Source organism: Procambarus clarkii, chromosome 10, assembly GCF_040958095.1.
Source record: "Procambarus clarkii isolate CNS0578487 chromosome 10, FALCON_Pclarkii_2.0, whole genome shotgun sequence".
Lineage (NCBI taxonomy): Eukaryota > Metazoa > Arthropoda > Malacostraca > Decapoda > Cambaridae > Procambarus > Procambarus clarkii.
In genome coordinates, this window is record NC_091159.1 from 38470302 (window position 1) to 38481439 (window position 11138).

At 47.3% G+C, this 11138-nt stretch overlaps 4 protein-coding genes across 4 annotated transcripts; all 4 read left to right on the top strand.

The window, feature by feature from the left end:
- The first annotated feature begins 3471 nt into the window (after nt 1-3471).
- On the top strand, nt 3472-4296 carry LOC138363310 (uncharacterized). Its single transcript, XM_069322327.1, has one exon. The coding sequence runs from the start codon at nt 3472-3474 to the stop codon at nt 4294-4296; it is 825 nt and encodes a 274-aa protein (XP_069178428.1).
- A 1447-nt stretch (nt 4297-5743) lies between these two features.
- On the top strand, nt 5744-6118 carry LOC138363311 (uncharacterized). The gene has a single exon (XM_069322328.1). The coding sequence runs from the start codon at nt 5744-5746 to the stop codon at nt 6116-6118; it is 375 nt and encodes a 124-aa protein (XP_069178429.1).
- A 1445-nt stretch (nt 6119-7563) lies between these two features.
- On the top strand, nt 7564-7938 carry LOC138363312 (uncharacterized). The gene has a single exon (XM_069322329.1). It carries the CDS (start codon nt 7564-7566, stop codon nt 7936-7938), a length of 375 nt encoding a protein of 124 aa, XP_069178430.1.
- A 1446-nt stretch (nt 7939-9384) lies between these two features.
- LOC138363313 (uncharacterized) lies at nt 9385-10851 on the top strand. Its single transcript, XM_069322330.1, has one exon. The coding sequence runs from the start codon at nt 9385-9387 to the stop codon at nt 10849-10851; it is 1467 nt and encodes a 488-aa protein (XP_069178431.1).
- Nucleotides 10852-11138: the final 287 nt, after the last annotated feature.

The following is an 11138-nucleotide window of genomic DNA, read 5'->3' on the forward strand; positions in this document are numbered from 1 at the left end:
TTGAGCTCTGCTCTTTCGGCCCGCCTCTCAACTGTCAATCAACTGTTACTAACTACTACAGTATTTTTTTTTCTCCTTCCCCCCCCCCCACACACACACACCAGGAAGCAGCCCGTGACAGCTGACTGACTCCCAGGTATACCTATTTCCGGCTAGGTAACAGGGGCATAGGGTGAAAGAAACGCTGCCCATTGTTTCTCGCCGGCGCCCGGGATCGAACCCGGGACCACAGGATCACGTGTACAGCGTGCTGTCCGTTCGGCCACCGGCCCCCCCTGTGTGTGTGTGTGTGTGTGTGTGTGCGCGTGCTCACCTAGATGTGCTTGCAGGGTCGAGCCTACTGGACCCACCTTCCAAACGTTCTTAGATTAATACAGTGATTCATTTCACGCTTTTATCGTATTTACATTTAAAGTTTTGAATCGAATTAGCTTCAACGACTAATAATACATCTAACCTGTTCCATTTACTGGCAGCTCTAGTACTGAAAAAGTTCTTCCTGATGTCTGACTCATTTGTGTCTGTAGTTTCCATCTATGACCCCTCGTTCTGCTGTTCCTAGGGTTGAACAACGCTATTTTGTTTACTTTGTTAATTTTTCCTTAGTATCTTATATGTTATCATGTCCCCCTATCTCACCTTTCCTCCAGTGTGGTAAGGTCTAGTTCTCTCTGTCTTTCATCATAGCTCAGTTACTACTGACTACTAGAGCCCATGTGGTGCCATTTACAGGGTTCAAGTTTAGCCTCAATGGTTGGTAGCCTCTCCTGGCACAATACAACATTTATCTGTCTCCTTCGTTTGGGCTTTGTTCATGTCTTCTGCCAATTTTCTTATTTTGTGTTCCCATTTTGCATTATCTCCTGTATTTTTTTCTCCTAAGTTTTTCTCATTTTCTCCATTTCCTTCTGCCAAAAGTTTTTAGCTTCCACGTACTATTTCACCATCCTTTCCTGGTACCGTCTCTCTTCAGTTGTCACCTCCCTGGTTCAGAGAGTTTGTAGTTCTCCAATTCTGGACATCTTGCTTTTAAATTTCTCACTTAAATCCCCAATCTGTTTCTGGCAGTGATCCTTCAACCGCAGTATCGTTGGTGTGACTCTTCACTGTGTGGGGGTTTACTATTTTGTTTGTCTGCAGAATCGAACTATTAGCTCTTGGACCCCGCTTTTATAACCAATCTATAATCTATATTTCCTCTATTAAATCTACTTCATATATTTCTAACACGCGCGCACACATCCCCAGGAAGCAGCCCGTAGCAGCTGTCTAACTCCCAGGTACCTATTTACTGCTAGGTGAATAGGGGCAACAGGGTGAAAGAAACTCGGGCCATTTGTTTCTGCCTCGGCCGGGAATCGAACCTGGGCCATTATGACTACGACGCCCAAGCGCTGTCCACTCAACCACGAAGCCCCTGTACCCCCCCCCCTCTCTCTCTCTCTCTCTCTCTCTCTCTCTCTCTCTCTCTCTCTCTCTCTATCTCTCTATCTCTCTATCTCTCTATCTCTCTATCTCTCTATCTCTCTATCTCTATCTCTATCTCTATCTCTATCTCTCTCTCTCTCTGTCTCTCTCTCTCTCTCTCTCTCTCTCTCTCTCTCTCTCTCTCTCTCTCTCTCTCTCTCTCTCTCTCTCTCTCTCTCTCTCTCTCTCTCTCTCTCTCTCTCTCTCTCTCTCTCTCTCTCTCTCTCCCCCTCTCTCTCACAGGATGGGTACGAACATCTCCACCAGTCACAGGATGGGTATTCAGTCCTGCACCACTCACCGAATAGGTACTGGGCCCTTAACTGCCCACAGAACGGGCATTAGATTTTTAACTTTGCAGAAAAAGGATCATTGGGTCCCATACACACACACACATTTATGTAAGACCAATCCTGGAGTATGCAGCTCCAGCCTGGAGTCCATACCTAGTTAAACACAAGACAAAGTTAGAAAAGATTCAGCGGTATGCCACCAGGCTCGTCCCGGAACTGAGAGGAATGAGCTAAGAGGAAAGGCTAAAGGAGCTGAACCTCACATCCCTGGAAAGCAGAAGAGTATGGGGAGACATGATAACCACCTACAAAATTTTCAGGGGAATTGACAGGATGGACAAAGACAAACTCTTCAGCACGGGTGGGACACGAACAAGGGGACACAGGTGGACACTTAGTACCCAGATGAGCCACAGAGACGTTAGAAAGAATTTTTTCAGTGTCAGAGTAGTTAATAAATGGAATGCACTAGGAAGTGATGTGGTGGAGGCTGACTCCATACACAGTTTCAAATGTAGATATGATAGAGCCCAGTAGGCTCAGGAACCTGTACACCAGTTGATTGACAGTTGAGAGGCGGGACCAAAGAGCCAAAGCTCAACCCCCGCAAGCACAATTAGGTGAGTACACACACATACACACACACACACACACACGGAAAATCTGAGCTATCTTTCATCATCAAGAAAGACCTAAGATCACAGCGTGCCCCCACCCCCCCCCCCCCTTCCTTCACCCTCTGAGAAAAGACCCCCCCTCCCCCCTTAAGCTTACCTTATCTCTCCATCATCTCCCCGCTACTGCAAACATTACCTTGAACTATTTATTTATTTATTTATATACAAGAAGGTACATTGGGTTTATGAGAGTACATAGCATTGATGTTTTTACATTCTTATAAAGTCACTAACACGCATAGCATTCCGGGCAGGTCCTCAATCTAACAGATAATTTTAAGTAGGTAATTTGTAGCAAAATTGAGAAACATTAACAAGTACATTGTAACAAAATTTTACGAAGATTAGTAGATACATTAGAGTAAAATTTGAGAATTATCAACAAGTACTTTATAACATAATTTGAAGATTATTTCTAGGTATAATGTAGTCAAATATGCGTTCAATACAACCATGATATAAGATGATGACAGTGATTACAATGGTGGAATTGTATGGCTTAGGTACATATATTATGCTACAAAGTATCTGTTGATAATCCTCAAATTTTACTATTATGTACCTACTAATCTTCGTCAAATTTTCTTACAATGTACTTGTTAATGTTTCTCAATTTTGCTACAAATATGGGATTGAATAGCACGAGATATCGTGCGAGTTTGAAGCACTAGATGGGAAACTATGACAATGAAATTAGGAACTTTTTGGTGTTACTTTTGAATAAGGCGTAGGTTGGACAGCTTTGTAATTCGCTAGGAAGTAAGTTCCATAGAATAGGTCCCTTTATTTGTATAGAGTGTTTACACGGATTTAGTTTGATTAAGCTCCCCAGCCCAACTGTGTTATCCCCCCCCCTCTCCCACACTCACAAACACACACTTACCATTAATTCTTTACTTCTCTTGGCTCCTACAGAAGGATCCAATCAACGACAAACTCATCAGATTGTCCGTAACTCTCAGCCCGCCTCCCCACCACCATCACTGACACTAACTAAAGATGCTTAAAGCCTGGTACACGAGGCAAGTGCCACCATGCCCATGCTGCAGGTCACTGTTGGCACCATGACCATGCTGCAGGTCACTGTTGGCACCATGACCATGCTGCAGGTCACTGTTGGCACCATGACCATGCTGCAGGTCACTGTTGGCACCATGACCATGCTGCAGGTCACTGTTGGCACCATGACCATGCTGCAGGTCACTGTTGGCACCATGACCATGCTGCAGGTCACTGATGGCACCATGACCATGCTGCAGGCCACTGTTGGCACCATGACCATGCTGCAGGTCACTGTTGGCACCATGACCATGCTGCAGGCCACTGTTGTAATCATGACCATGCTGCAGGTCACTGTTATAACCATGACCATGCTGCAGGTCACTGTTGGCACCATGACCATGCTGCAGGTCACTGTTGGCACCATGACCATGCTGCAGGTCACTGTTGGCACCATGACCATGCTGCAGGCCACTGTTGTAATCATGACCATGCTGCAGGTCACTGTTATAACCATGACCATGCTGCAGGTCACTGTTGGCACCATGACCATGCTGCAGGTCACTGTTGGCACCATGACCATGCTGCAGGTCACTGTTGGCACCATGACCATGCTGCAGGTCACTGTTGGCACCATGACCATGCTGCAGGTCACTGTTGTAATCATGACCATGCTGCAGGTCACTGTTATAACCATGACCATGCTGCAGGTCACTGTTGGCACCATGACCATGCTACAGGTCACTGTTGTAATCATGACCATGCTGCAGGTCACTGTTATAACCATGACCATGCTGCAGGTCACTGTTGGCACCATGAACATGCTGCAGGTCACTGTTGGCACCATGACCATGCTGTAATGATCTGGGGCTCAGATCATTGGTTCTCCCTTCTCCCCTCTTTTCCCTCCCCTTCTCCCCTCCTTTCCTTCTCCCTCTCTCCTCCTTCCTTCTCCCCTCCCCTTGGCCGTCATTCGTCTCCTCCTCTTCCCCCCCCCCCCTGTCGCCCATTTGTCAGGGTCAAGAGGTTGACCTGAGGGTAGGGTGGTCTTGGATACCTTGGCTTCTCCCACTCAATTCCCCACTCAGATGTTCCCCTCTCCATCCCCTCTCATCCCCTCTCTTTCCCTCTCACCGGCCTTTTCCCCATACAAGGCAGAGTCAAATGTCCCTACTCCTATCTTAGAGGAGACAGGCTTGAACATAAATTATCAGTTTTGTAAACATTGCTCGCAGGTGTCTGGGCTCCATAGACGCGCCTTGTCCCCCTTCTCTAGCTGGGGAGAGCTGACTCAATCTTCAGAAATTCATGTAGCTTTCCACGACAGATCAGTGAAGGTGATTGGCCTGAGATAAGGGCCAAGTCCTTATTGGCCCTAGAGAGCCAGACCTCAGGCCTACGTGTTAAATGGTTGGCCAGGGCCAAAATAATGGGTGGAGCCCTGGGGCTGTAGTAGATGGTGGGAGGAGTATCCTTCCCAGCAATAGGTTGGAAAAACTAAATTTCATTAGTGTGTCTTGGGAGTGTATTAGGAACAGGGCCGCAAGCCCGTATCCTCGGGGCTGAGGGCAGCCATCAACATCTTGGCCGTGGTGCGGGTATTTAAGGTATAGTGCACTTGAGTTTTGTGTCCTCGGTAAATACCCATTGTGCCTCTAGGGAAATAGAATAGGTGATGTGTTCAAATTGTCTTAATTTACATGTTTCATAAAATAAATGGTATAGCTTGTCCAGTGGTATTCACTTAACTCCCCTTTGATATATTTTGCTACTTTGTCATTTTTAGGTGTTGTATTGGAAGCCCCCAGGTTCTCCTAACAATTAATCGATACTAAAGTTGCCCTTGGATTTAAATTAGTAACGTAAATTACACAAACTAATTTTCCAAAATTTATTACTGTAATTCATATTACCCGGAGTCCCATGGTTACTGATTCCTTGCCTTCCTGGGGGGATCGGTGATTGACACATTCAGGTATGGTTGGTCAGGAAGGTGGTGGCAGTGTAAATGTGTTTTGTTATTGTTTCTTTTAACTAATAACCCTTGTCCTTGGTGTATCTTCCTCATTTAATATTCCTCTTACATACGTGGCAGTCCAGTGAGGGGTCATACTGGACTGTAACAGTGTTAAGCTGGGGTATTGAGTGAAGAGACGGAGAATTACAACAGAGAGCGTATATTACGATTATGAGAGATCACAAGATAACAGGATTAATACTGGGGAACATTGGGTTATTACAATAGAGGCCGCGGTTATTACGACAGGGTAAGCGGTCGTTACAATGCTGCAGGTCACTGTTGGCACCATGACCATGCTGCAGGTCACTGTTGGCACCATGACCATGCTGCAGGTCACTGTTGGCACCATGACCATGCTGCAGGTCACTGCTGTAATAATGACCATGCTGCAGGTCACTGTTATAACCATGCCCATGCTGCAGGTCACTGTTGGCACCATGACCATGCTGCAGGTCACTGTTGGCACCATGACCATGCTGCAGGTCACTGTTGGCACCATGACCATGCTGCAGGTCACTGTTGGCACCATGACCATGCTACAGGTCACTGTTGTAATCATGACCATGCTGCAGGTCACTGTTATAACCATGACCATGCTGCAGGTCACTGTTGGCACCATGAACATGCTGCAGGTCACTGTTGGCACCATGACCATGCTGTAATGATCTGGGGCTCAGATCATTGGTTCTCCCTTCTCCCCTCTTTTCCCTCCCCTTCTCCCCTCCTTTCCTTCTCCCTCTCTCCTCCTTCCTTCTCCCCTCCCCTTGGCCGTCATTCGTCTCCTCCTCTCCCCCCCCCCCTGTCGCCCATTTGTCAGGGTCAAGAGGTTGACCTGAGGGTAGGGTGGTCTTGGATACCTTGGCTTCTCCCACTCAATTCCCCACTCAGATGTTCCCCTCTCCATCCCCTCTCATCCCCTCTCTTTCCCTCTCACCGGCCTTTTCCCCATACGAGGCAGAGTCAAATGTCCCTACTCCTATCTTAGAGGAGACAGGCTTGAACATAAATTATCAGTTTTGTAAACATTGCTCGCAGGTGTCTGGGCTCCATAGACGCGCCTTGTCCCCCTTCTCTAGCTGGGGAGAGCTGACTCAATCTTCAGAAATTCATGTAGCTTTCCACGACAGATCAGTGAAGGTGATTGGCCTGAGATAAGGGCCAAGTCCTTATTGGCCCTAGAGAGCCAGACCTCAGGCCTACGTGTTAAATGGTTGGCCAGGGCCAAAATAATGGGTGGAGCCCTGGGGCTGTAGTAGATGGTGGGAGGAGTATCCTTCCCAGCAATAGGTTGGAAAAACTAAATTTCATTAGTGTGTCTTGGGAGTGTATTAGGAACAGGGCCGCAAGCCCGTATCCTCGGGGCTGAGGGCAGCCATCAACATCTTGGCCGTGGTGCGGGTATTTAAGGTATAGTGCACTTGAGTTTTGTGTCCTCGGTAAATACCCATTGTGCCTCTAGGGAAATAGAATAGGTGATGTGTTCAAATTGTCTTAATTTACATGTTTCATAAAATAAATGGTATAGCTTGTCCAGTGGTATTCACTTAACTCCCCTTTGATATATTTTGCTACTTTGTCATTTTTAGGTGTTGTATTGGAAGCCCCCAGGTTCTCCTAACAATTAATCGATACTAAAGTTGCCCTTGGATTTAAATTAGTAACGTAAATTACACAAACTAATTTTCCAAAATTTATTACTGTAATTCATATTACCCGGAGTCCCATGGTTACTGATTCCTTGCCTTCCTGGGGGGATCGGTGATTGACACATTCAGGTATGGTTGGTCAGGAAGGTGGTGGCAGTGTAAATGTGTTTTGTTATTGTTTCTTTTAACTAATAACCCTTGTCCTTGGTGTATCTTCCTCATTTAATATTCCTCTTACATACGTGGCAGTCCAGTGAGGGGTCATACTGGACTGTAACAGTGTTAAGCTGGGGTATTGAGTGAAGAGACGGAGAATTACAACAGAGAGCGTATATTACGATTATGAGAGATCACAAGATAACAGGATTAATACTGGGGAACATTGGGTTATTACAATAGAGGCCGCGGTTATTACGACAGGGTAAGCGGTCGTTACAATGCTGCAGGTCACTGTTGGCACCATGACCATGCTGCAGGTCACTGTTGGCACCATGACCATGCTGCAGGTCACTGTTGGCACCATGACCATGCTGCAGGTCACTGCTGTAATAATGACCATGCTGCAGGTCACTGTTATAACCATGCCCATGCTGCAGGTCACTGTTGGCACCATGACCATGCTGCAGGTCACTGTTGGCACCATGACCATGCTGCAGGTCACTGTTGGCACCATGACCATGCTGCAGGTCACTGTTGGCACCATGACCATGCTACAGGTCACTGTTGTAATCATGACCATGCTGCAGGTCACTGTTATAACCATGACCATGCTGCAGGTCACTGTTGGCACCATGAACATGCTGCAGGTCACTGTTGGCACCATGACCATGCTGTAATGATCTGGGGCTCAGATCATTGGTTCTCCCTTCTCCCCTCTTTTCCCTCCCCTTCTCCCCTCCTTTCCTTCTCCCTCTCTCCTCCTTCCTTCTCCCCTCCCCTTGGCCGTCATTCGTCTCCTCCTCTCCCCCCCCCCCCTGTCGCCCATTTGTCAGGGTCAAGAGGTTGACCTGAGGGTAGGGTGGTCTTGGATACCTTGGCTTCTCCCACTCAATTCCCCACTCAGATGTTCCCCTCTCCATCCCCTCTCATCCCCTCTCTTTCCCTCTCACCGGCCTTTTCCCCATACGAGGCAGAGTCAAATGTCCCTACTCCTATCTTAGAGGAGACAGGCTTGAACATAAATTATCAGTTTTGTAAACATTGCTCGCAGGTGTCTGGGCTCCATAGACGCGCCTTGTCCCCCTTCTCTAGCTGGGGAGAGCTGACTCAATCTTCAGAAATTCATGTAGCTTTCCACGACAGATCAGTGAAGGTGATTGGCCTGAGATAAGGGCCAAGTCCTTATTGGCCCTAGAGAGCCAGACCTCAGGCCTACGTGTTAAATGGTTGGCCAGGGCCAAAATAATGGGTGGAGCCCTGGGGCTGTAGTAGATGGTGGGAGGAGTATCCTTCCCAGCAATAGGTTGGAAAAACTAAATTTCATTAGTGTGTCTTGGGAGTGTATTAGGAACAGGGCCGCAAGCCCGTATCCTCGGGGCTGAGGGCAGCCATCAACATCTTGGCCGTGGTGCGGGTATTTAAGGTATAGTGCACTTGAGTTTTGTGTCCTCGGTAAATACCCATTGTGCCTCTAGGGAAATAGAATAGGTGATGTGTTCAAATTGTCTTAATTTACATGTTTCATAAAATAAATGGTATAGCTTGTCCAGTGGTATTCACTTAACTCCCCTTTGATATATTTTGCTACTTTGTCATTTTTAGGTGTTGTATTGGAAGCCCCCAGGTTCTCCTAACAATTAATCGATACTAAAGTTGCCCTTGGATTTAAATTAGTAACGTAAATTACACAAACTAATTTTCCAAAATTTATTACTGTAATTCATATTACCCGGAGTCCCATGGTTACTGATTCCTTGCCTTCCTGGGGGGATCGGTGATTGACACATTCAGGTATGGTTGGTCAGGAAGGTGGTGGCAGTGTAAATGTGTTTTGTTATTGTTTCTTTTAACTAATAACCCTTGTCCTTGGTGTATCTTCCTCATTTAATATTCCTCTTACATACGTGGCAGTCCAGTGAGGGGTCATACTGGACTGTAACAGTGTTAAGCTGGGGTATTGAGTGAAGAGACGGAGAATTACAACAGAGAGCGTATATTACGATTATGAGAGATCACAAGATAACAGGATTAATACTGGGGAACATTGGGTTATTACAATAGAGGCCGCGGTTATTACGACAGGGTAAGCGGTCGTTACAATGCTGCAGGTCACTGTTGGCACCATGACCATGCTGCAGGTCACTGTTGGCACCATGACCATGCTGCAGGTCACTGTTGGCACCATGACCATGCTGCAGGTCACTGCTGTAATAATGACCATGCTGCAGGTCACTGTTATAACCATGCCCATGCTGCAGGTCACTGTTGGCACCATGACCATGCTGCAGGTCACTGTTGGCACCATGACCATGCTGCAGGTCACTGTTGGCACCATGACCATGCTGCAGGTCACTGTTGGCACCATGACCATGCTGCAGGTCACTGTTGGCACCATGACCATGCTGCAGGTCACTGTTGGCACCATGACCATGCTGCAGGTCACTGTTGGCACCATGACCATGCTGCAGGCCACTGTTGTAATCATGACCATGCTGCAGGTCACTGTTATAACCATGACCATGCTGCAGGTCACTGTTGGCACCATGACCATGCTGCAGGTCACTGTTGGCACCATGACCATGCTGCAGGTCACTGTTGGCACCATGACCATGCTGCAGGCCACTGTTGTAATCATGACCATGCTGCAGGTCACTGTTATAACCATGACCATGCTGCAGGTCACTGTTGGCACCATGACCATGCTGCAGGTCACTGTTGGCACCATGACCATGCTGCAGGTCACTGTTGGCACCATGACCATGCTGCAGGTCACTGTTGGCACCATGACCATGCTGCAGGTCACTGTTGTAATCATGACCATGCTGCAGGTCACTGTTATAACCATGACCATGCTACAGGTCACTGTTGGCACCATGACCATGCTGCAGGTCACTGTTGTAATCATGACCATGCTGCAGGTCACTGTTATAACCATGACCATGCTGCAGGTCACTGTTGGCACCATGACCATGCTGCAGGTCACTGTTGGCACCATGACCATGCTGCAGGTCACTGTTGGCACCATGACCATGCTGCAGGTCACTGTTGGCACCATGACCATGCTGCAGGTCACTGTTGGCGCCATGACCATGCTGCAGGTCACTGCTGTAACCATGACCATGCTGCAGGTCACTGTTATAACCATGCCCATGCTGCAGGTCACTGTTGGCACCATGACCATGCTGCAGGTCACTGTTGGCACCATGACCATGCTGCAGGTCACTGTTGGCACCATGACCATGCTGCAGGTCACTGTTGGCACCATGACCATGCTGCAGGCCACTGTTGGCACCATGACCATGCTGCAGGCCACTGTTGGCACCATGACCATGCTGCAGGCCACTGTTGGCACCATGACCATGCTGCAGGTCAATGTTGGCACCATGACCATGCTGCAGGTCACTGTTGTAATCATGACCATGCTGCAGGTCACTGTTATAACCATGACCATGCTGCAGGCCACTGTTGGCACCACGACCATGCCGCAGGTCGTGTGGCCTTCAACCGTTCCTGATACGAGAGATGACAGTTCTGGAATGACTTTTGTTGCCCGGTGTTGCACCTTCTCCAGAGCAGCTATGTCCTTCTGAAGGTGAGGTCTCCACGTTTGGATTCAGCATTTAGATGTAAATAAATAAATAAATAAGTGTTTATTCAGGTAAGGTACATACATACAAGAGATTTTACAAAAATTGATAGATTTATAGATAGAGCTAGTACATACAATGCCTAAAGTTACTATTACGCAAAGCGTTTCGGGCAGGAAAAACATTAAAGACTAAAACTTAATACTAATTGAGTTTAAAGTATAAAATGTGTTGAGAACAAATAAAAAAAAAAAAGGGGGGGGGGACATGGCTGAAAAAGCAGCACAAAT